A 26040-nucleotide genomic window follows, 5' to 3' on the forward strand; every position below is an offset into this window, starting at 1 on the left:
TTCCTGTGTAAGAAATTGCTAAAATATGCCACAGCCATAAGAAGGGAAAACAAGAGATAATGAAAAGTGTACAGCTCTATTTATTTTGGTAAATGTTTTATGTGGTGAATATTTTTATTGCCATTTATCTTATATTTCTCAGTCATAATATTACCTGTAACATTAATTTCTAATAAAAAGTCTAAGTAACACTGGGTCTGGAGCTCTGGACATTCAAGGCTTTCAATTCTGAGCAATGCTGATTACATTTTTTGACAGAGTGAGTTCAGAAAAGCAGTTAGACGTTAGAGCTGGCTGATTCAGCTGTTGATTTTACATTTCTTTGAGTTTGATTATGACGCCTGCTGAACCTGGACCAGAAGCCCAGCAGATTGGCTCAGCAGCAGTCCATCCTGTAGGGAGGGGGGAAGTCAGCATGAGGACCGCTGGAGTCTTGAGCATGTCAGAACATATCAAGTTTAACATCCACTGATGTGTGAATGGAAAACTTGGTGTACTTACAAGTTTCTAACACATTTACAGTAAACTGAATATCTTGTTTTTGACAATTTCCTTATCTTTTTGTGGCTGCTTGAGTTAAACATTAAGTCTTTTTCCATGCTGGTTTTCCACTGAGACACAGGAGGTCTGATGGGCTGTCAACCATCCCATTGTCTAGGCTTTTGTGTTTCAGTCTTAGAGAGCTTCGTGGCCACCGGTCAGCTTGTGGAATAGCTCCTCATTGAGCGTTTCGCTCTTCTCCCGACTGCGTGTCGACATGAAAATGTAGCCTCCGATAAACTCATGAACGATTTTGCAATCAGCGGTCACACAGCTGAAGGCAATGTTCACATTCCCTTCAAACTCAATGGCCATCTGGAGGAGATGAAAATGAACACAAAAGAAATGCAGAGCTATTTAGAAAAAGTCTTAATCCAGGGTTGAAAAATATCTTCACTACAAATATACATACACATCCCAAGATGTAAGTCGCATTAGGGCAATGGTTCTTAAATCTTTTTTCTGGTTTTGTAAAAGCATATTCATCAATCTCAGTTTCATTTCAGGTTTTTCACCTGGTTGCCCCACAGTTTCAGAACCATTTCCATTAAAAGATCTAACCAGTAACACTTTATTGAAAGACACACTGTCAGCATGTTTTCAGAAGTCTTTAGTGTGCAGCTAAATTCATGCTTGGTTTGTAGGTCGGTCTCTAAACACACGAGCTTCTTTTCATTCATGCTCAGTTATCACAAATACCGTTGTGTAATAAGGCATTGTACATCAATTGTACAAGAGGCAATCTCTTCTTGCAAGCCAAAAGGTCAGGCTTCAGACTACTTCAGACTACTCAGAGTTCTCCCTTTTAGACAATTTTCTAAAACTCTTGGACAAATATGAGGTCAGGACAGCGAGTAGAAGGTTCAAACCTCTTGTCGGAACTATGAATCATAAAAACCTCTGAGAATGAAAACGTGAAGTTGAAAATGAGCATTCTGGACATTTTTAAATTATCAGACAGAAGCCTGTTCAAGATATGAGTCATACCTGTCTAATATCCCAGTTGACGTTCCACTGCTTCATGTTGTTGTAGCGCCAGGTCTTCACTACATCACCCACACTAAGGTCAATACGGATCAAGCGATTGGGAGCAATGCCGAGTACCTCATCTTTCCGGCTGCCTTTGAACCTGTTAGGGGGGGGCGTACATTTTGTTTAGATTCCTCTAAGTTAATTTTTCTTTTTTAGACAAAAGTCAGTCTTGATTCCTCCATATAAAAATGATTAAACTTCTTCTACAGAATTGCGCTTAGTCTGATGACTTTGCACATTGCTGGTGGAAGGGTGTTTAAAATTAATCTTTCTGTCTGCCTAAAAAGTAAAAAAAAATGTTAGGTTAGCTTTATTTTTTTTAGCATTAACTACATTTCTGCAGATCTTGGGCGTGCATTTCCTTCGACTACAGTCTCTGCTTTTATGCTGTTGAAAGATTTATAACGTTCATAACACACAGAAGGAGGATGTTCGAGGTCAAGTGCTTTATAATAACCTTGTTACAGTGAATTTCGGTCTTTGATGTGTTCACTGGCACAGAATCAACTCTCAAAAGCTTTAAATGAAACTTTAAACTTAACCTGACAACAACGTATGAAAGCCCAAAGTCAGGCAGGGCCTGCCAGATCTGCAGGAAGCGCATCAATGCATCTGTCAGGGAGAGCTGAGCCACGTTCTGGTATGCATCCAGGATTCGAGGGGTCAGCTGGAAGAGCAGGCAGAGGGTAAAAGGTGAGATGTAATTATATTTTTGCTGCCATAAGCAGTTGCAGATTTGCACAGTTGCACAAAATTACTGTATTGTTCTTCAGGAAAATGATTAAGGTCATTTAGGTTGGTAATTTGGGCAATTGCTAAATGCCACACAGAATATATGAGATCAAAAATACTGCTTTGTGAAAACACAAGACAATATATCTGCAACATTTATCCTTTTGTGGCCTGTTGCTACATCTGTACCTGTTTGGGTTTGTACTTTTTATGGTAACGTGGTGACACCAGACTGTGAGTATTGATGCTTTCTTCGCTGGCATTTGCACTGCTGGAACTGGAGTTGGTCTTTTGCATCGCCAGGAAAGAGCGGATGCTCTGGATCTCACTTTGGAAACTGCTGTCGGCGAGGGTCTTGCCTTTGGATGCCAACCGGCACCCTGCCATCCACTGAGCATACTGCTGCTCCTGCAGGGTGAATTTCAAAGACAACATAGAAAAAAGAGCATGAGAGACAGGTGTGACTGAGGTCAGAGCTGAGATGATGAACCGGAGATAGAGGCATTGAAAATGAAAGGATGTCACACGTAGAGATGAGAAGAGGTGTGTGGGTGTGCGTGTGGCCTCACGTTTTCACAGCGAAGATAGACCTCGTTCATGCCTTCAGGTGCTGGAATCAGGAGTCTGATAAGGAACTTCTGAGCAGCCACATTAACATCTGGAGCCACCTCACATCCTGTGTAAAGGACCAACAATAAAGTGGTATCATTACATTTGAGGTTTATGGTTAAGCTGTTAAAAAAAAAAAAAAAGCGTGTAGGAAAAGAATCATATGATCTCCGCTGATTCACCTTAATTCACTTTTAATTCATAGTACTTATCTAGCTTTAGGTGTTCACTTCTGCAATATATGGAAACTCAGTGTCTGATATGTGATTCCATATGTGTTGGAAGTTTTTGGATTTCTTCACTGACAACAATAACACCAGAAGATCTAAAATTTCACCCCCAGATTCAACATTTTCAGAGAGTCAGTCAACTTCATCACTTTTCTCTAAATATAATACCTGCACACCTCTTCATGGCAGCTTTTGGTCCACTGTCTCCTATTATTCTGACTATTTACGTTATAATTATTTAGCAAATTGAGTCATTCCTTCCTGTTTCAAAACACAGTCATGCAGTCGTTTTTAAAGAAGCATAATTTTTGCCTATATTTCCTTAGTAACTGCAGACCAATACCAAAGTTACCTTTCTTTGCCAAGTTTTTAGAAAAAGTTCTCATCTCCCAAGTTGCTTTCTAGATAAATACTTTTAACATATTTGAGAAATTTAAGTGTGACTGTAGAAGTATGCATAGTATATAATCTGCCCAGTCAAAGGTGTAAAACATCCTTTTATTTCATAATTCTGGTGCTTGCATTATTTTAGTTTTAATTGGCCTCAGTGCATTCTTTTAAAACATTTGAAGCATAATGTAGGACTGCAGGGTTTCTACACTGGTTTTCCTCAACCTTTAGTGTTCAAATAGGGAACAGCTTCAGTTTCTATTAACTGTGGCATCCCTCAGGGATCCATGTTAGGTCCTCTTTTAGTTTCAATATATTTGTTACCCCTTGACTCTAGTGTTCATAAATTTACTATCACTGTTACGTGATGGCACCTAGTTTTATCTGCCAGTCACACCTGACATTGACCACTCCTTTAAGAACCTCTTCGACTGTTTGAATGATCTGAAATCACAGGTAGCCAAAATATCCTTCAACTTCAAATCATAGTATACCTGAAGGAATTTTGGCTTCAGTTAAGTATTCTGCTCGAGTCTTTACTGATACAAAGAAAAGACGTCATGTCACTCCTGCTGTAGATCAGCTGTATGGAAGCTTGTCTCTGCCACATTAAAAAAAATGTGACTCATATGTCTAAATTTTGGGTTATTATCTCAAAATTCAAACCTCAGAAATCTGAACCAGAAGTTGAATTTTTGAGATACCTAACTCACAATTAGGGATGGGTACCGGTGTCCGGTGCCATGATGGGGCCGGTTCTGACATAAACGGTAGTAACCAGACCGAAAAGCAGCGCACATTTCGGTGCTTTATTTCGGTGCTTTTTTTTTCCTGAGCCAATTCTAGCCAATCATTTTACGTTTCCGAGGATAGTAGGCGGGGCCAGGTACGTACGTTCTTTTAGAGTAGAGCTACAGATTAAAAATGCCCAAGGCGAAGCGGTCAAAAGTCTGGCTGTACTTCACAGCAAAAGATGCAAACTCAGCAGCCTGCAACAAGTGCTTTAAGCTAATACTGTGATACTGTCAAAGGAGGTAACACCTCAAATCTGATGAAACACCTGGCGACGCATAGCGGGGTTTTTTTAAAGCCGAGAAATGCGCCGTGTTTGATAGCTTGCTGCGAGACCTCACACCGTGCACATCTACTGCGGGTGTGGTGCCTGTTATCGGACCTGGAGTTAGCAACATCCCCCAAAAACCCGAAGAGTAGAGTCCTGGCCCCTAGCCCTGTCAGTGTAGCAGAAATGATGACGGATGATGATGGCAGCAGCAGCCGTTCTCCTCTGCGTGAGTGGCTTCATGTTGTTCGTGTGTAATTAACGTTGAGTAGGCTAACCACATTATTACATTAATGCATGTAAGGTGAACTAGCAAACACCGTCGTAGTTACATGCGGCTGTCTTCTTGTTTGATGGCAGATAGTCCCTTCACCCTGGCCAAAAAGGCTAAAATGACCAAAGGAAAAGTGGAAAACAGTTAAACATGAGAGGTTTTTGGACAAAGTTTGTGTTTTTTCCATTGCTTAAGCACTGCTTCCAGCCAAGAGTGATACCATATATGCCCTATAGCTGCAGAAAAGGCTAACATTGTTATCTTTTTACAAAACAACAGCTGAATATGAGAGGTTTTTGGACCAATTTTGTGTTCTCCATTCTTTAAGCACCGGTTTGAGCACCGTTTAAGCACCGGCACCGTTTCAAAAGTACCGGTTTGGTACTGGTATCGGATAAAACCTAAACGATACCCATCCCTACCCCTAATATCAACTTAGTTCTGCCTGCTTACAATCAAGCTTCCATACACATGCAATAGCTACCTGTGAATTTTCTAAAAGTTTTTAAAATTGTACTATTTGTTTTTAAAGACCTCCATGGCCATAATATATTACAGGTCTTTTTCCTCCAGGTCCTTGAGCTTATCATCCCAATTTAATGTCTCTTCTCAGCTAAAAACAGATGACCTGTCATTGCCTTGGTGTCATTGCCTCTAAGTTCTGGAATAGTCTGGCTTCCCACATAAGAACCCGCTCAACAATTGACAATTTTCATTCAGCTCTAAGACCTACCAGACCCATGTTCAGTTGCTTTTAGTCGAGTTTGAAGTCTCTCATGGTTTGGTCAAGCTCACTGTTAATGTTTTCTGCTACTGTTTTATTTAACTTCTTACCATTGTTACAATTTAGTTGTTTTTTTATTCTCATTTTCTGACTTATTTTCCAGTTATTATTTTAATTATATCATCTATTTAGGCAAGTTCTGTGTTTTGTGATTTTGGAGACTTGGATTGCAAATAAGTGTGCCTGGAAGTCACTTTGGGTAATCACTTTGGGTAAACATCTGTTATTTTAAAATGCGCGAAATACTTACCATTCTATTAATAGCATGGTGCACTATATATACCAGGAAAACATAACATAAAAATACGTAACGGAGTCATTACCTTTGAGGTTAATCATTTGAATGGGCTCTCCTATGCTTTCCTCTTTGCTCTTAAAATAAGAAATGGAGGTATCTTGGAACTTGAACCAGTATTGCTTGTACCCCTTCAGAGTCAGCCTTTTGGGTCTGAAATATACATGTAATCACATTAGCTGATTTCACCAGGGATTTTTTTTCTCCAGATTCATAACAAGTTAGAAATAAAGAGCAAGGTTACTAATAAATATTTATTTATTTAAAGAAAATAAAATAGATTTTAACGAGTTGGAAACCAGATCTCACCTAAATATCTTCAGGTAGTCAGTGAGTTCTGGTGCTGTCATATTTTCCTGGATAAAAGGCAAGTTTTTCAGTTAATATGTTTTAGCAATAAAACTGTTAGTCAATCAATGTTAGTCTGACATAAGACCAAAAATTTAACTCAATGCTTTCTACATCATCAGTGAAATTGGATCCAGGCCTGTGTAACGTAATACTACCATTAATAAAATATCTTAAATCAGGTGTTCTTAAAGCCAATCTGGGGGACAAGGAGGCCCATATAGGAAAAATTCTACCATGAAACACTAATGTGCTGATCTATATTGTTTTTTAACCGTGAGTCAGGTGCATATCACATTTAATAACGTCAGCTGTACTTGTCAGTGTTAGGAAGGTTAAAATTGAAGTGACATGCTCCCAATGTTTCATTCTGTGATCAAAGTAGTAAAGTGTACAGTAGCACATATCATCACAGGCAGCCACTGGCCTGCAAGCCACACTTTGAGAAGCCTGGACCTAAATTGTTATAAATTTCTGTTCCCTGTTATTAAAATAATTTAATTTTAAAAAGACTCGAGTGAGACTATTATATCTGACCAGCAAATCAGATGCAGAGCTGCCTTCTCCCTCCATCTTGACCTCCAGGGACTGCAAGGCGGAATCCAGATCGTCCATGGCTGGATTGTTGCTCATGATCTGGGGCTCTGACTGAGCCACCTTACTGATGTGATACTGCATGTAAAAGGAGACAGAGAAATGTCCTATTTATAATAATAATAATAATAATGATGGATTGGATTTATATAGCGCTTTTCAAGGCACCCAAAGCGCTTTACAATGCCATTATTCATTCATGCTCACATTCATACACTGGTGGAGGCAAGCTACGGTTGTAGCCACAGCTGCCCTGGGGCAGACTGACAGAGGCGAGGCTGCCATATCACGCCATCGGCCCCTCTGGCCAACACCGACCGTTTAATCCAGTTTTATACGACACTGCTTTACTGACGATTGAATAGCCCAGATATCTTTGAGTAGTGGCAGAACATTTGAGTCTCTATATTATCTGACATCCAGCGAAATGTCCACTTCCATTAGAGTGATTCACATATTTCACTGTCAGCAGATGGATTTTCTACCTGCAGAGCTCCAAACAGCATCATCTCCTCCTCGGTGCAGTCGATGTCTTCCAGCAGGATGGCCCAGCGTGCCTGCTCATAGAGCTGGGTCAGACGTACAGCATCATACTGCAGGGTGGAGAGGAAAGAGAAGGATGAGGTTAGAGAGTTGATATACTGGCAAAGAAATATGCACACACACACACACACACACACACCTTGGGATCCATATCGTAAGTAGAATAGTATTTGAAGCGAAGCCAGAGTTTATCATTCTCTTGGATGCCCTGCTGCAGAAGACAACGGGACGAGTCCAACCACCTGATAGGGACAGACAAAGAATATATATGTTTATGATTTCATATGTGTTTCATCCATGTTTATCTGTATTCAAAAGCACAAGAAAACACTATTTGACATTATATACAGCCTGAACTAAACAAAGTAAATTGGTAACATGATTGTTTTTAGAAACTGCATCTTATAGCAAATCACAACAGAATAACAAAAAATGTGCAAAACCTTACTTAATTTCACTTAATTTTATAGTAGTGTACAAAAGTCTAGGGCCATTCCTAATTTAATTATACTTTGTTAGCAAAATGACATGTCAGCTGCAATGATGTATTGAAATTGGCGTAAACGTACATAGAAATACAACATATGAGGGAAAAATAGTTTGTACATTTTTACTTCAGACTACTCAAAGTCAGAATTTGGTGTGATCATTTTTATTAATCAGCATAGCCTGAAGTGTCTTAGCCAAGCTTTCTTGTCATTTTTTAAAAGTAGTCTTCAAAAATAATTCCCCAGGATTCTTGAAGGACATTTACAGCTCTTCTTTGGATGTTGGCTCGCTTTTGTTCTATTATCTGTCAAGATGATCACACATTGCTTCAATTATATTAACGTCTAGGCTCTGGGGAATTCAATCCATTACTGATGGCATGCTTTTACTCCAGTGTGTTTAGGATCATTGTCTTAAACACACTGTTGTCAATGAGATGCTTTCCAGATGGTATTGCATAGTCGATCCAAATCTGAATGTACTTTCCAATGCTCATAATTCCATTTTTACAAGATCTCCAACACTGCTGGGTAAAATGCAGCTCCAAACCATGGCACAGCCTCCAAATCAAATCAAATCAAATCACCTTTATTGTCACATCACATGTGCAGGTACACTGGTACAGTACATGCGAGTGAAATTCTTGTGTGCAAGCTTCACAAGCAACAGAGTTGTGCAAAATACAATAACGTGCAACAAGCAAAATATAAAAATGGTTAATCTAAAAGTAATAAATATATGTACCATATATAAAGGTATATACATTACTGAATGTGTGTACTAAATATGTTTTTCTACGTGTGTGTGTGTGTGTGTGTGTGTGAGTGTGTATATACATGTTTTACAAATGAAATAGAGTAAACAATAAAATAAGATATATAAAATATAAAATATACAGAGGTAGGTATGTGCAAAACAGTGGCAGATGGAGTACAATTTTATAACAACAATACAATTTTATGCCAATCAACTGTGTTATCGTTCACATTTTTCAAAAATAGAAATAAACAACACCAGTTCATCCCTTGTGTTAGGTGTCTTTTTTATGCTTGTATGACTCATAGATCAGTGATAAGGGTCTAAACAAAAAGAAAACCAAACAAAACATTCTGGTTGCTAAGGTACAAAGACTGGACTGAAAGTGGGTGAAAAATCATTTAACGTCTAAAGTCTGGCTCCTTGGAAGCAAAATATGAAGAAATGACGTGTGGCTTAAGACTTTTGCACAGTACTATATTACTGACTACTTATTATAAAGCTAATGATATAATGTGCTTTATGTAAGCTCACGTATTTGATGTTTTCAAAAAGTATTTATTTGATGTGTAATTATGCAACAATGGCTGAGGCAGCTGAAGTTTAAAGCGGCTTTGAACTTTATAGAGATAAAGCAGGAGACTTTAAAAAAGCTGTGACTGTGCCTAATTTATTACATCAAAGAGTCTAAAAGCCCTTCAAACAGCTCCTATTTTAATCCATTTGTAGGCACTGGCGGTAGTATCTTTATGAACCAGCATGTGCATAAGATAAAATACGTCTGAACTCGAGATCAGAGGAGGCCACTGCTTCAGTAGATACAGCTCTGAGTTCTGGAAACCCCCAGTTTCTTTATCAGGACTGATAAAAAAAAAAAAGTGGCGAGTGATTACACCGGCCTTCTGTATTGTGGGGTAAGAATACTAACTGAGGCAGCATCCCTGATAGCTAGTTAATAAGAGCACTCAGTTTGTGGGGAACTTGTTTGTTAAACATCCTACATCAGTGTGACATGGACAATGAAACTCTCTATCAGCTCCCCTCTGCGATGTAAACACCTGGTTTGACAGACCTGTGCACACATACCTGCCATTGATGTGAGCCTTGTCCACAACGCTGGCTGGGCGGTACTGCTTGGCTATGACCTCAGGGGCAGGGGGAGGCTGAGTGACTGACAGCATCTTGTAGATGGCCTCCATCTCCGGTGAGTCGGCAAAGTGAGCGGGCATGCCGTTATACAGACAGGGCCGGGATACTGCAAAAGAAGTGGAAATAATAAGGTTGACCTGCATGGTTTTAATTAAAAGGACAGCACACAATGTTTAAAATGTTTTTCAAGCCTTTTACATTACATGGGAAATTATTTAATTTAATTTTTACTAAAGTTATGCCTGCAGTGTAAATAAAATGTGATGCGTGTACCCGAGGAAAGGGGCACCTCGGTCAGGTCGTAGATCTCTGGTGCCAAATTTTTGTCTTTCTTCTTTTTCTTCTCCTCCATGGGTCGAAGGAGGGAGAGTTCCTCAGGGTGACGAATGTCTATTGAAAATAAATAAATAATATGTACAGTTACAGTGCTGTAAAGGTGATAAGTTATTCAGGGGTGTGTTTACTTCTTGTATGAAGCTGACTGTGAAAGCTAAACCCAAAGAATAGACTCTGTGGCACAATGGTGGCGCGTCTGATTCCACATCAGAAGGCTGCGTGTTCAAATCACGTCAGGGTCGTGTCCTTTAATATCTTACCCTCTAATAAAGCTAGATGTTACATTTGTATGCTCACTTAACAGCAATCTGTTAACTGAGGATCTACACTCATAACTGATCTAGGTTCTGCTGGAGCTTTCTTCCTGTTTAAAAGTAATTTTTCCTTCCCACTGTCACCAAGTCCTTGTTCGTTTTGATTCTTGATTTTTAGTGTATTCTCTGTATTATTGTTGGATCTTTACCTTACAATAGGCAGATATCTTCATCTTACTGGAGAACTGTTCACAGGCGAATATAATACCAGAATCAGTACATATAATAGTAAGAAACTGTAAATGTCAGTGCTGTCATTTTGCCGCTGACGTTCCCCCACCTCCAACTTGTCAGTATTGTTGGATTGAAACCTTGCACTGTGAAAGGCCTCTGATTGTGCAGGACATGCGCTGTTGTTCTGATAAGGATTGGCAAGAGATGAGAATCTGTTAAACTGACAACCGTGGTCAAACGGCTGTAACATGACCCTGTGGTGCAATAGCAGTGTGTCTGACTCCTGATCAGATGGTTGTGTCTGAGTCACTTAGGCTCATGGTTCTGGGAACCTCACTCCTATCCTCTAACTAAGAAGACATTAAAACTAGGGCATTTTAATCGATTAAAACCACGGTCTTATTAATATTTGCCTGTGATGTGCCAGACAATGTGTAGTGCAGCAGATAATTAGACATAAAAGGAGATTTTCATAAGTACCAAAAATGGCACATATACTATAAACAAACTTTACATTGCTATGCTACCCCACCCCAAAAGTTTTCCAGTGTTATTACACTGACACTTTGCATTGAGTCTGACCTGAGAAAACAGCCACTTGTGAGACTCTGTGGCGCAACGGTAGCGCGTCTGACTCCAGATCAGAAGGTTGCGTGTTCAAATCACGTCAGGGTCAGTTTGTTTACTGCTTAAATCAGTGAAGTGTAAGAGTGCGTACCAAAATTGTAATTTGGTAAAATTCCCCTTTTGTTCAACATTTAGTGCCACTGCAGAGCTGCTTTTATTTATCTCATCTCAGGAAAATGCATTCCTCTTTTCCTAGGTCTGGCCATTTTCCCCTTCCTTATATCAAACATCTGTTGTCTTTATATTACTTTAAAACTAATTTTATTGTCTATTAGATGCCAACTAGGTGCCTTTATATGCAGTGGTGTGCAACTGCAGCAAAGTGGAATTTTTGAGCATACGTACTCCCTACAAATCCTCACATACACCTCTCGATATTGATCCATACAAACAACACATGAAGCAATGTCACAACAAAGGCAGGAAGCAATGTGGGATTTAAAATTAGAAATAAAAAATAAAAGTTTATAATCAAGAGAATGTCCTCAACATGGATGTGTCTTTTCTGCCAGTACAAGTGAGCTCTAGGAGCAAATATAATTAAAAAGGAACTGCTCACTTGATGATACCAAGCCTTATCTTTGAACATGCTAAGTGACATTTCTATAGACAGATGTCATTATTTCCCCCCTTCCATGCTGCTTTAAAAAACCTTTCCAGTCTGCTGGCCCCTTCTGGGGATTTCTGGTGAGGAATCGAGACCAAGAAGTGCCAAAATTAGAGAAACTGAAAGCACAAAGCAGATGGGGAAGGCCCTCTCTGGCAATAGTTGCAGTCACCCTGCAATGTATTAATGAGACACTTTGACACATTTCACTGATTAAATTATTGTGAACAGCTATATTACAGCGTGAGTACTTAGAACCTGCAACATGACTGAAAAGGAGAGGTAAGAAAAAGAACTTAGATGTGTAGATGTTTCTAGCAAACAGAGAACTAGACAAAAGAGAGAAATGAAAGAAAGAAAATCTTACTAAGCATTCTGCAGATGCCCATCACTGTCTGGAAGACGGGATTGGAGAAGCAGACCCGGAGCCTCAGTGTAATGCCGTTGGGCAGACCCAGTCTTAGGGGCTTGTGCTGGGGCATGAAGACCAGCTTGGCATCAGCGTGGATGCCATATTTCTCCAGAGTCCAAGCTGTCCGCAGCAGCCACCGCTGCTTCTGCTCCCACCACAGCGCATGATCTGACCAGTCCTGTTTGATCTCTGCAGAAGACAGAAACAAAAGTCAGAGTTAAACTATTAAAGAAACTGAATCTGGTCATTTTTACTTTAAAAATATTCTAATTTACTTATTACTATGACGATCATTGGATATTTTAAATGGCATTTTACCTGAAAAATAATGCATTTTTAACTGACTTTTTGTATGGTTAGTTTTAACAAAAGCCATAAAGTGATTTCTTGTCTTTTACCTGTAAAACTTAAAAGTTTCTACTGACCATTAATCTTTTGTAAATATAAATGAACTGTTTTTCGCTTATATTAGGCAGCCATAGTGCTGTACTTATGGAAATATGTTTCCAATATTGTCTCCATTCCCATTTGAATGTACCAAATATAAGAAAGGAGTCAATACAGTCAGCATGCACAGCATAGCTATTGTAGAACAAACAAAAGGAAATGTATGAGCTTAAAATTTAGAACTGATGATAGAGCTATTGTATTGGTCTGCAGCTGCTGGTATTACCTGATCTCCCCCACAAAACTTTGGTTTTCACCTATTCGATACCCTGTCTGCCTCCTCATTTCCATTATATTACTAATAAAAAGAATACAGTATTACAACATTATTATTGCTGTTGGCCACTTTACTAGATATGTATGTCACATGTCATACCCTATCTCTCACTCTGCTCTCGTTCCTTTGCCCATACCGCCAATGGCTGCCTCTCTAGTTTCTTTCTTCCCGTTAAAAAAGAGTTTTTCGTTCCCACTGTTGCCAAGTAGTTGCTCATAGGGGGTCCTGTGATTGTTTGGGGTTCCTTAGTGCTTTCACCTTCACAACTTACAAACCATAGCGTCGCGTTTTTTTTAGTAAAAAAAAATTGTTATTAGCACGTTAAACATTTTACGTGTGTAAAGTATTTTAGGATTCGGGGGAGTTAGCGTAGTTAGTGTATTGTGTGGTAGCAACAGTGCTTATGTTTGCAATTGCTAATTAAATATCACAAATTAATTCGTTTAATTTTCAATATTTAATTAGTGACATTTGATCATTAAAAACTTACGCAAGGTTTATTAATATATAAATTTTAGTAGCCAGCTAAATTGTTTTTCTACGCTTTGAGCGACACTGCTATGGCACACTATATAACATAATTTCTTTGTTTAAAGCTAACCGCAGCTCACCGCATTTGTGACCTAATAATTAGTTGGCGCGCCCATTGTGCAGACTCTGTGGCGCAACGGTAGCGCGTCTGACTCCAGATCAGAAGGTTGCGTGTTCAAATCACGTCAGGGTCATTTCTTTAGTATCTTACCCTCTGAGAAGTCTTGGTACATGCTCAATCATACGGGTAAAGATGACTCACTTCAGTCTCGAGACTGAAGAAGTCACCAAACGTTTATCCCACTGAAAACGCTACTTTTTGGGATACCCTCTAGAAATCTCAGTATTACATTTGTATCTAAAAACAGCAATCTATTAAATGAGGATCTATTCTCGTAATTGATCCAGGTTCTGCTGAACGTTTCTTCCTATTTAAAATAAGCTTTAAATGTTTAAGGTTTAACATTTAAGAGACTGACATGAAAAACTGTTTAGATGTTTCAGAGGGTGAGAGTGAGCAACAATGTTCGTTGGAAATACATCAACATTTTTTCAAGACATTTAAAAATCTCTGAAAGGACATAATAACACTTAACAGAATATCAAAAAGTACTTTATGAGGGACGATTTCATATCTACTACCCACTAGTGCATAAAAATGATGAATATATGCATGAATCATTTTTCAAGAGGGAAAAAGTTTGATGAAAAATTGAGTGAATGACGTTATAACAATAAAAACAATATCAGTTGTAATTTTCAGACTGACACCTTGCATTGACTGTGACCTGAGAAAATGCCCACCTGTGAGACTCTGTGGCGCAATGGTAGCGCGTCTGACTCCAGATCAGAAGGTTGCGTGTTCAAATCACGTCAGGGTCATTTTTTTACTTAATTCTGCTCCTTATACACTGCTCATATGTGACCACCACCAAACAATGCTAGGCAATAGCCAGACTGTTTTCAGTATGTTCCCACATGCTTCATATTTGTCTGCTAGTTCCTCGTTTTTCCACACGTTATTTACAATAATGTTAAACAAAACTTCAATCTTGATATATACACTGTTGCTCCTTTTTAAATATGAAATGCTAGCAAGACTGTGACTACAGTATTTGTAACTGTGTGTTTACCATGTTCCTGAAACACGTCATAGGAAAGTGCAGCCTCTTTATTAACTGGAATATGTTCACTACAGAGTTAAATCAGCAGGATCTTTTGGATCTTGGATTGTGAGAGATGCAGCACAACATAGTTACCCACTCTGCATTGATCCTGATGTGATTTGAACATTTTCCTTATTGCTCTTCCTTATTTTCTCTTGTCAGACGTTCACATACACTCAGTGACAGCTTGGATCTTTTTTCAGACATTGGAAAAGTGGTGACACATCTGAATAACGCATCTGGGAAGGTCCTTGGAATCTACAGTTGTTCAGAAATGGCACCAAGGACCTTCCCAACTTGTGTAAATCTACTATTCTACTTCTTAGATCGCCACACTTCTTTGGAATTTCCCATTGTTCTGAACATTGGTCAGTCCAATGATTCCAATCAATTTACTGTTTGTCCAGTGCAGGGTTCGTCTGGGCTGGAGTCTGTCTCTGCTGTCAAAGGGCTGTGTAGTCTTTTGCAGGGCTAACACAGCGTCACGTTCACACTTAAGGCTGATTTAGAATCACTAATTAACCAAGCGTGCATATTTTTGAGAACAGATATGCATAAAAGATCATGTCACGTACGCAACACAGGCTGTGAGCACAAAAAACAAACAAAAAACCTGCTGTTCAAACTGTCTTTTTGCAAATGGCAACCAATAAGAAGAAAATTGACTTAAGGTAAGAGACAAAGAAGTTATGGATTTTAAACATTTCTTAGATGGTGGATAGATGTAAGGGTGGCATCAAGGCCCAGCAGAAAATGCATAAGAAATATTTTGAATAACAGAAATCTAGAGCTAGTAATCAGCGTAACAGATCAAATACAACCTTAAATAAAAAAGACTGAAATATATTGTGTGAATACAGCAGAGCACACTACACTAGCAATGCTTTATAACAAAGTTACAAAACATGTTTAAATAATGCGTGACTGATGTTGATTGAATGCATGCATAGACCTGGTCGCTATTAACAAGTGATCAATTTGCCCAAGCTTTATTTATAGCTTTGTTTCCTCACTTCTTCAATGTTTGCTACTAGGTCATTTACATTCATCCTCTCTGAAACTAAAACAGCCTCATGTGATTGAGCTGTTTTGGTTAGATCTTACTGGTGTCTGCATGATCCGTCCAACCTAATTGGTCTCACATTGACAAACTACTCGATGAAACATATGTTTAGACTGATGTTGTGTTTCTTGCTGAAAGCAGTGGCGGAAGAAGTGAACAAACTAAAATTGAAAACATGTAGCAGGTGACAAAAGAAAAAAATTATAAGCGCAGTTCAGAGGACTTGTGACACACTGTGTGCTGAATAATTCATTCAGTTTCCTTGCGTTAACTATGCATTTGTAATTTTGTTAACTGTACATGAACTCTTGTGTGAATATGTAAATTACGACACTAATTTTAGTCTGAAGTGTGACTGAGAGGAAGACAAAGAGAGGAAGACAGAGCTACCCACGTGTCTTTTCTACCAACTTGAGGATAACCCCTCCGATGTGAAGGTCGGAGGCCACGCTGATGGTGACGGGTGGGGCATCGAGCCCCAGGTCCTCCACCGTGACTGACAGGTCCCACGCCGCCATACTGGAAAAAAAGAGAGCGTGGGATAGTGAGAAAGAAATGCAGGAGACAAGCCTGACAGAGCACAGTGACAGATAAACAGACAAACACGGAGAGAGTAAACAGCTTTATCGACCTCCTCCATCTTTTATGTGATGGATTATGGGTGACAAATGCCTTGTGTTTCTGTTTATTTGTCCTTGTTGTTACATATGTGACAACAATGACAAAGACAATGGAAGAAGACGTGTAATTAACTTTCCTTTGTCTCTTTGCCACATTGATCAAACTGTGAAAAATCAGCTCCATGAGACTGACATGAAAAACTGTTCAGATGTTTCAGAGGGAGTGTTCGGGTGAGAGTGAGCAACGATGCTCGTTTGAAATACATCTAAGTCTTTGCAAGACATTTAAAACTCTCTAAAAGGAGATAATCACATGCAAGAATATTACAAAGTACTTTATGAGGGATAATTTCATATCTGAATTATGAATTATGAATATATGCATTAATCATTTTTCAAGAGGGTAAAAGTGTGATGAAAAGTTGAGTGAGTTATTTTATAACAATAAAAAAATGTAATTTAAAAATGAAATCCGATAGCTTTGGTAATATAACACCTCCTTCTGCTTTTCAGGGCATTTAAAATATAGACTGAGACAAAGGGAGGATATTTGACCTGCCAATCACTCTTCAGCCTATCAGAGAAAATCAACTGTAACCCACATAATACTGTGCAACATGACACAGGCACACACGTATAATGGATGGGATGTCCACTTTGATGAGCACTTCCTGTTTCTGACTTAAACTATCACCATGGATGCACACTTCCGCTTTCTGACCCGCCCAAAGTGAGAAGTTCACCCCCTGTTAAGACAGTGTCCTCCTGCATATGTATGAAAAGTAGAAGCCCACCTTGAAGATGTCGCATTTATGGACTGAAATGTGTCTGAACTTTGAATTAAGATCAGATAAACAAGACAATGCATAAATAAAAGTTTCACACCCCCTGCACTTCTACTTAGGCCTACACTTTCCATATCTACATGAGTCTAATCATAATTTTCCATCTGTGTGACCACTTCATCATTTTACATTTCATTTCATGAAGTAATGAAAGTAAATACATGACCTCAGATGTGTGTTTAATAGAGAAGCTTCGTAAACATGCGCATACACACACACACACACACACACACACACGCCCTGTCCTAAACTTGCTCTCTGTCCTCATGCTGTCACACACACACACTTTAAAGGACAATACCGTCAGTTTCCCGGGTCCAAGGTTTTGAAAAATGGAAACTGGGGACCCCGTGTGCCTCTGTCAAGATCTCTGAAGAAGTTTCCCAGGTTTTCTGTGAGAAGGGTTAGCAGTTTTGTCTCTCTTGGGTTGTGGTCTCTGCTACTTGTGTCACCGCTGGTTGTTCCTTTTTTTTTCTTTGTCAGTTTCCGACAGGCGGAAATGTGAAAAGGCTCAAACATTTTTCACTGACAGACTGTGGGAGTGACACATATATGGCAATTTGGGTGTGCATAAATATGTTATTTTTATGTGTTGAGCAATCAGCAAAAATGTAACTTTAGGGTGTGAGTTATGAGTTCTATACTTTAGTAGCAGCCCTTTCACCTTTTATTGACATATCAGACACAAACCAAAACAATTTCATTTTTATGCTCAACTACTAATAAAAATTGGCGCATTTAAAACCAAAATTCGTTGTTTCCTGTCTAACATTCATAAAGATAATAAGGAGTTCATTGTTTTTAATATGGGGAAGATACCTTTATACAATGATAGGCTTGCTGTAACTACAGACTGTTTTTTGTTTTTTTGAATCCGCTAGAGGGAGACCAAATACGGACATATTCTTCTGTACGAGCGTACAGTATTAATGGTGCTTTCAGGGCTAGATGGCTTTTGGAGAATCGGCGAAAGTGTCGATTTTAAGTCAAGTTTATTGCGTAGGGTTGATGCTTTAATTTGTGTTGTTCTGCTACCGCATCCAAAACGACTACTTTCTGGAAACTTCTTGTTAAGATACATATTCGTATTAACTATTTTGTGGGCTGTAGCCGGCCAGCGTGTTCTTATCATGTAACGTCAATGTTTCCGACAGTCATGAAGGCGGCGCGCTCTTGTGGTTGACGGTTTCGACTCTGCCACTCGGGTCGGGGCTTTCGCTGGGTGGGAACTTGTAAATAGAAACACCCTCAGCTGTGTCGCCTACTTATTTCACATGTTACAGCATAACTTGTTTAGTGACACCACTGAAAACCACATTACAACTCACATTTTTACAGGTACTTATTTGGCGGCAATTAGCAGGCTCCCCTCATAAATGGTACGGTCCCATCTTAACTTCCCAAACAAAAATGGCACATGAGTGTTGGTGAGGTGTGTTGATAACGAAAACGAAACAACGACGTGTGGCCGACACTGCAAACTGGAAAGCCGTAGCAGCACGACCCGTTAGTTTCCTCAGACATGGCACTGCAAACATTAGCTCGAGTTTCCCGTATCGGGGCTCTCCCGTACTACACCGGCGGCCCTCTGTCCCATGTCAGTGCTGACACTCAGAGTGTCGGTGTCAAGTTCAAACATATTTTAACTCCTGGAAGCCCCCAGCTGGGAAGGAGGCCAGCAACAAGTGCTCCCCGCAGCCATATTAACGCTGTCCGCCGAACTGACAAGTTCTCAACGACAACACCACTTTGTCGGTCCAGCCGAGGCACCCATTCCTTCTTACCCCAGGTGAACAGAGGCTGGCTGGGCAAGTTTGCCCTCGGTACCGCCTTTGGAGTGAGCACAGCCGTGCTGGTCCAGTCTCTCCACACCGGAGCTTTCACCGGCATGGCCCTCAAAATTAACCTCGACTCTGATAAGGAAGACTGGAAGGAAACCAAGGGTGAGAGAGTTCAGTGACAGAGGCGACGATTTTAATTTAAGTTGACAACACGTAACTTGCAAGGCCTTTGGAGCGTGTGTGCGGTCACGTGACCACCAGAACCTGTCCAGCTGTTGTCACAGGGATCAACAGTACCGATAAAGCAATTAGTGGTAACAGATCAGAGCTGAAAGTTTCAAAGTACACATGTATTTCATACACATTATACTGTATATAAAAAATCGAATTAATAAATTAAAATAAATATGTAAAACACACCAATATTTTTTAATTAACTAGTAAATTAAATAATAAATGCTTAAAAATACAGTAACGTTATAAAATTATAAATTACGGAATGAAACTGACTTACTGCTGCCTGAAGTTGTAAGCTTGTGAAAAATTTCATGCACTATTTAGTTTCCTTTATAACGTTGTGGTCAGAAGTTTACATACACTCATCATGGGCATGAATGTCATGGTATATAGTTTTTCCTGGATGGAATGATTGTACAGCATACATCTTTAATTACAAAAAAAACAAAAAGCAAGAAAAGGATGCACAAATTTGAAATGATTTTTGGTTCTCTCTAATCTACACAGGTTGAAAAGTATGCATACAGGCTAAAATAGACGCATACAGGCTAAAATAGACACATACAGCCCCACTGATATTTGGTTAAATGTCTGTTAGCAAGTTGTACCTCGAACAGATGCTTTTGGTAGCCATCAACAAGCATCTGGCATAATTCTAGCTGGATATCTGACATCTCTTCTTGGCAGTTTATTTAACTGGAGTTCATTTAAATTCCACTGTTTCCAGTAATAGAGCTGGAATTGAAGCATTATCTAAAAATTTTCAGTTGGGTTGAGGCCAAAGCTTAATGGAGCCATTTCTCAACAACTCCAGATTCCATAAACGACTATATGTAAGTACAAGTTTTCTGGATGTGTCACCTCCTTTGCAAAGTCAGGAAGAAGACCCAAACTGTCACTCTCAGATGAGAGGAGATTGGTTAGGTACATCCATGTGCCACAAAGACTCAAGCATGTCATGAACTGGAAACTGCTGGAACACCAGCATGACTGAGTTTTACATTGTCATGGACTTAGAGGGTGCTGACCAAATTTGCTACTGCCTACATGGACAGGCCAGAAGCCTTCTGGAGAAATGTTTTTCTCAAAATCTGCCAAGAAGAGTGATCAAATATTCAGTCAGAAACTCGTTGATGTCTGCTAAAAGTGCAAATGACAAATACATTTGATGTTATATGTTGTCAGATGACTTACTGCCTGTTCTCTTTATCTAACTTTTCTCTCAGGCAACCTGCTGTCTCTGAGCACGGAGGACAGGCGTCAGTACTACAGGACAACTGGCTATAAGCCACTGGATGAGATCTCAGTGTGGACTCCCACTGCAGGTCAGACCCTCAGCATCAGTCACAGTTACCATCCTGTTCACACAGAGTTGAGTGATAGTAGTGGTAAGGTTTTCCAAGAGTCAGATTTCAGGTGATTTATAATTATGTTAATACTGGACAGACCCCAGAATATGTAGCTCCTCCGTAACAGTATGCATAAGATTCAGCTGCTAAAAAATGCAGTCTGATTACAAACATCAATATATTTTCTTCTGAGTGAAAAAAATGCTGCCTCAGACATCCTTGATTTTTAAGAGACAATGATAGGCAGTGTACTCAAATGCTGTCAGGCGGAGTCAATTTTTTAGAAATGAAAAACTATTTTGTTTTGAATTAGCTGCAGAGCTTTCAGTGCACATTATTGTATTATTATTGTATTATTTAACATTATATAGGTATATTAGAATGATGGATTACGGTGGTGATCTCCAATATGCACTAGAGTGGTGTGCAGCAAGAATGACTCTCAGCATTTTCAAGTCTGAGGTCATGATCCTCAGCCGGGAAAGGGTGGAGTGTTCACTCCAGGTCAGGGACGAGTCGCTGTCTCAAGTGGAGGAGTTTAAATATCTCAGGATGTTGCTCACAAGTGAGGAAGAGTGAGATTGCAGAGCATTAGCTTGTCCGTGACTTTCTTCTGAAGGCTGGCTGGGCTTCACACTGAATACAGCTAAGTCAGATTGTTTGATGGTTTGGGCATCTGCCCTAAGATGCCTGTTTGATATCTCCATGGATGGATGGATGGAGGTCATACATTTGAAGGGTCACTGCAGATCACTACACTTGTTCTGTGAGCTACTTTATCCTGTGATTAAACATTTCAATCCTGATGAGAGTAGTCTCTTTTAGGATGACAGTGTCCTTATGCACAGGGCCTGAGGGGTCACTGAAAGGTTTGACAAGAGTAAAAAATTCTATATATAACTCACAATATGGCCTTTACTGTAATCACCAGAGCTCAACCCACCTTAGCACCTTGTAGAGAACTGGGACTGATTAGGCAATGATCTCCATCAGCATGAACAGATGAAATTCAGTTCTTTTAAAAGATATTTAGTTTGGTGCTTTGATGAACGTTGTGGAAACTAATAGTTTTTAGTGCTTCAATGTGTTTGTTTTAGGTTCACTTTGCTCTATAAAGGCCTTAAGCAATGAAATGGCAGATCCCTCTTGTATGAATCTGTATCTCATACTGCTTGGCAGGGAGTGTGAGAGTTCTGACAGTCGCTTAGGGATTTAGTGCCTTCCTGGCAAATCATTTCATTACATACACATCTTGTGATCTTCTACAAATGGAGGCAGCCTTTTCCAAGAATTGTTTAGGACGTGATGCATTTTGTATGCGTTGACCTACAGATGTATCCCTTGTGCTGATTTACCAGGTAAGCAAACCTGGTCCTGAGGCTGTTTTTATCTCTCATCATCAGGTGGTTCGCAGCCAACTGACTACAAGAGGAATGAAAAATTGGACCAGAAGATTTCCCTTTATAACGGCGACATCACCAAGCTTGAGATAGACGCTATAGTCAATGCAGGTATGTGTGTGTGTCTATGTTTAAACCTTTGTGAAGTTGTCTATTTTCGCACAGGTCAAAATCAAATGTAATTAAAAATAAATTGATGAAGCTTAATTTTATTTTGCTGTCATTTGACTAAAAATAATAGCTCGCAGTGGTGTACAGATGAAACCTCGGGAAAAGAATAATGTGAAGAAGAGTCAGTCAGAGGGAAACATGAGAAAGGATTATGTTTTTAAAAGCTCGGTGCCAAACTGAGTGCCGCCTCCAATCCGTTTGTGCATTGATGTGCATACATTTAGCAAGGAACACCTGTGAGGGAGGTTCGCGCTGTGATTATGGGTATTATGTTTTCTCAGTGTGTGGGAGATACAGCTACAGGGCTTTATATGGTTAAGAATCCTACTGTGAAGTTTTCTTTAAAGTGGAGTACAAAAGAATAAAAGAATAAAAGAATAAAAGAACAACAGAATGGCTGAGAATCAGAAGATTTGCTGAGTCGCTCCCTGGAAACTTTAAAAGTAGACAAAGAAACACAAAAGCAGAGCTAGCATTCATCTGAAGTCTCCATGCTGGAAGAATTATGGACAGACTGCTTTGATATATGTGAAATTCATCGTTGTACCCCATATGCTTTGTTTGTTTATGTAGTATCCCCCAGCTGTTTGGTTTACGAACACTGCATCTTTTAATATTTATGCACTGCAGAAAGTGATTCTTTTCAACTCCAACTGTTGATATAATGCATGCATCTGCTGGACATCGGAAAAGGCCTTGCTGGCTGCAGTTGGCCTATGAGCAAAAAGGTTGACATTTACCCATGGCAGTGGCTGATGTTTATCTGCTGCGTCAGATCAGTTTTGCTTTGGGTAAATGTTCAGCAATAGTACGATGAAGAGCTGGGAGAGTCTGAAATGTCTGAGAGGGGGAATAAAAAAAATAAACAGCTATACACAGACAATAAATGCAAAACAAAAGTTAAAAACCACTTTGATAACGGTAATGCTGTTAACCAAATGATTTTTAAGCCATTTGCTAAATTTGTTTTTTAAAATTCTGTTTAATATTAAATTTATTTAAAAACGGACTAGCTCTAGAACAAAAGAGACGAATGTCTTAATTCCAAAACTACTTACAAATATTGAATTATAAATAATATTTAAGCTATATCTAATCAGCCAAGACATATGACAGAAATCCAGTGCATTTAGGCATGGTCGAGAAGTTAAAACTGAAGTTTGGACCATGAGAGTACCTCATCCCCGCCATTCCTGTCAGCTCAGAACTGAAACTGAGGCTATGATTCATACAGGCTCACCAAAATAGGATAATAAAAATTTGGAAACTGTTGCCTTGTCCGATGAGTCTCCATTTATGCTCCGACATTCGGATGGTAGGTTCAGAATTTGGTGCAGACAATAGGAAACCATGGATCTTGTCTGTGTTGTTGTTGAGTTCAGGCTGCTGGTGGTGGTATAATGGGGTGGAGGATATTTTTTGGCAAATGTTGGATCCATTAGTGCCAACTGAGCACCTCTGCTGAATGTTTCCAGCACCTTGATAAATCTGTGCCATGATGAATTAACACAGTTCCGAAGACAAAAGGGGATCCAATTCAGTACTAGCGAGGTGTACCTAATAAAGGGTCCAGTGAATGTATATCAAACTCTTAAAACCTTTTTTGGTCACATTACTCATGTCCTCCCATCACTTGTTGTTCTCAGGTTTTAGATTGTAGTGACCATTAGATGGAGCCAGAAGCCACTTGATCCATTCAAGACTTTCTTTTTCCCACAAGGCTGTTTGGGCATGTGGGGGAAATTTAATCGGTGTCTTGGCACTGGTGATGCATCGGGGGAGAGTGAGGCAGGCCAGCATGCCTAAATGATGCTTGATGATGAGGCTTTAGCAGAAAATGATAGATTTTCACTGGCAGCTGACTGTCAGCAGGTGCGCGCTGTGCCAGCATCCAGTGAATATTTTGATCGTTGACTCTCATAGTTCACAGTGTGACTGCTTCTGTTTGTGTGCGCTTGCAAGTAATTATACATGCATCTGCCTACAAATGTTTCAGTAATTATGTGTGTATACAGTAAGTACCGTCTCTGTGTTTCTGGAGAGGCGACTTTGTATTTTACAAGAGCTTTTACAGAGTCGTGGGATGCAAAGTAGCACAGAATTAACAAGAGGAAACAGCTAGTAAAGTGTCATTTAGCGGAGAGGACGAGGCAAGGTGACGAAGAAAAACCTCAGCAACGCCAGAGGAAACATGACTGAGAGATGGAGCGTGAGAGAGTCAGCACACTGAGTGACAAAAAGCAAGAGGGGAGTCTGGAGGAGTGAAAAGAAGAAGATGAAAGAGACACAGGGAGAGGACACAGGCTAGTATTTAAATCTCAGACTGCATTGCCATGGCAACAAGCAGGTACAGGGTACCCTCAAAGGAGCTTTGGGCGGCAGAGTCCGATCATCCTTTCTGCCTGACTGATTGGCTGCCCAGCTGACTGTCTCCGTGGTCATTTTGTTGACTAAGCTGCTGACCTTTTCTCCCAGTGACTAACTGATTGACTAAGAGGCTTTGAGTGATGCCAGTCGCACTTAAAGAAATATGACATTAAAATAAAAGGAAACAGCGAGCAGACATCGAGCAAGTTAATTATGCTCATTTTTGAAATTGCAAACTTTCCGCTGTTGCAGCAAAGCTCCGACATCAGAAACCGGAGCGTGCGGTTTTTGACATGTGGAGGGGAGTGTTGTGGATTTTCTGTGGCTGCTTTGAAAGGCCTTGAAGCATCATTTGGCCCCTAAGGCAGCAAACATTCAATTGAAGCCAACTGTGGCCAATTATACGCTATACTGGCAGGCTGGTAGGTAGGTCGGGAGGGTGGGGGCCTCCAGGCCTGGCTGGTGGTTAGCAATTGATTAGACACTCAAACACACACACACATATATGCATGAAGAGAGACACTCGTGTACACGAATGCATAGGGACGGGTAAATTAACAGGTTTGAACTTCACGTGCTCCCTTATCTTGTTTCATTCCCTCCCTTCCTTCTCTCCTTTCCTCAATCAGCACTCGTTGATCAGGTAAACAGGGTGTTGCAGGGTGGGCGCTGGTTGTCGTTTGTGTCTCTCTCAATAAAGATTGGATTTACAGTAACTCTCCACTCCTCCTTCCCTCCTCCTCCTGTCCCTCCCTCCCTCCTTCTTTCCACACTTTTACTGCTCCTGGCTTCTGCCCACTCCTATAAAACACTACAAACATAAAAACCCACAAGCACTTAAGAGCCGTCCGGGTGGTGGTGGTGGGGGGCACATTGGGGGAGGAGACGTGGGCAGAAACATCCTCCTCTTTACACCCCTCAATCACTCCGTCCGGAGAAGGGTAGGGAGATGGAGGGGAGGATATATTGTCTCTGATGGGCTAGCTGATTAAGATGGATTGCACAATGAAATGTCGTTGGAGTGATGCGTTCTTGGAGTGTGTGTGTGCTGCTACGCAGCAACTAACTTTGCATTAAAACCTTTTTTCAAATTGATTAAATGCAAATTTGTTGAGCTCTACTGAGCTGCATTTTCGCCCTGCAAAAGTTTTATTCCTCATTTCCATTTCAACACTTACTTTTAACCTCCGTAGTGTTTATTGTGTTTGACATTAAATGCCATTTATTTTGGCCCACCGTCTTCACTGCGCAGAATGAAATTTAATTGAAAAAGATTTAAAAACTGAACCGATAAGTTCTCTCAGTATTTTTGTGTGATGTTCTTTTTTTTTTCCGTGGAGCTAATTCGGTGCGTTAAAGTAAATGCAGCAGCAGAGTCGGCTGATAAATCTTTCAGGCTAGACTATAAAAAACTGTCCCTAAAATTAAGCCGTGCACCGTCAAGAGATAAAGAATATTCCGGTCCTATCTCAGTCTTCACAGCTGAACCAC

The 26040-nt window shown here is 39.9% G+C and overlaps 2 protein-coding genes and 3 non-coding genes across 7 annotated transcripts in view; 4 read left to right on the top strand and 1 right to left on the bottom strand.

Annotated features, from left to right (window-relative positions):
- Positions 1–62: 62 nt before the first annotated feature.
- On the bottom strand, positions 63–19156 carry fermt3b (FERM domain containing kindlin 3b). Of its 2 annotated transcripts, none has more exons than XM_025911404.1 (15): positions 19029–19156; positions 16174–16298; positions 12251–12484; positions 10099–10215; positions 9763–9931; positions 7571–7673; positions 7374–7481; positions 6832–6966; positions 6256–6302; positions 5975–6099; positions 2874–2980; positions 2494–2712; positions 2115–2239; positions 1528–1669; positions 63–855 (listed from the first exon to the last, which is right to left on the bottom strand). In XM_025911404.1, exons 2-15 carry the CDS (start codon positions 16295–16297, stop codon positions 676–678), a joined length of 1935 nt encoding a protein of 644 aa, XP_025767189.1. In that variant the 5' UTR covers position 16298; positions 19029–19156; the 3' UTR covers positions 63–675. The 2 variants fall into 2 exon arrangements, with proteins under 2 accessions (XP_025767189.1, XP_003444647.1); XM_003444599.5 differs by lacking the exon at positions 19029–19156 and adding an exon at positions 17546–17728.
- On the top strand, positions 11254–11325 carry trnaw-cca (transfer RNA tryptophan (anticodon CCA)). Its single transcript has one exon. It is a non-coding gene; the product is annotated as a tRNA-Trp (tRNA).
- On the top strand, positions 13673–13744 carry trnaw-cca (transfer RNA tryptophan (anticodon CCA)). The gene has a single exon. It is a non-coding gene; the product is annotated as a tRNA-Trp (tRNA).
- trnaw-cca (transfer RNA tryptophan (anticodon CCA)) lies at positions 14361–14432 on the top strand. Its single transcript has one exon. It is a non-coding gene; the product is annotated as a tRNA-Trp (tRNA).
- macrod1 (mono-ADP ribosylhydrolase 1) overlaps positions 18011–26040 on the top strand; it is a 146867-nt gene continuing 138837 nt past the window's right edge. The window contains exons 1-3 of one of the 2 annotated variants that reach the window (XM_005467529.4): positions 18011–19187; positions 20489–20587; positions 22015–22122. In XM_005467529.4, the coding sequence (XP_005467586.1) occupies positions 18767–19187; positions 20489–20587; positions 22015–22122 (628 nt within the window). In that variant the 5' untranslated portion in view covers positions 18011–18766. The remainder of the gene's footprint in view (positions 19188–20488; positions 20588–22014; positions 22123–26040) is intronic. The other variant, XM_005467528.4, reaches the window with a different exon arrangement.

Source organism: Oreochromis niloticus, linkage group LG2 (genome assembly GCF_001858045.2).
Source record: "Oreochromis niloticus isolate F11D_XX linkage group LG2, O_niloticus_UMD_NMBU, whole genome shotgun sequence".
In the NCBI taxonomy this organism is placed as follows: domain Eukaryota; kingdom Metazoa; phylum Chordata; class Actinopteri; order Cichliformes; family Cichlidae; genus Oreochromis; species Oreochromis niloticus.

Coding starts and splice junctions, on each gene's coding strand:
- fermt3b (XM_025911404.1), bottom strand. CDS start 16,297: ATGGCGGCGTGGGACCTGTCAGTCACGGTGGAGGACCTGGGGCTCGAT. Junction 10,216..12,250: donor GGGCATCTGCAGAATGCTTA/GTAAGATTTTCT, acceptor TATTTTCAATAG/ACATTCGTCACCCTGAGGAA. Junction 2,240..2,493: donor AAAAGTACAAACCCAAACAG/GTACAGATGTAG, acceptor CTGCTCTTCCAG/CTGACCCCTCGAATCCTGGA.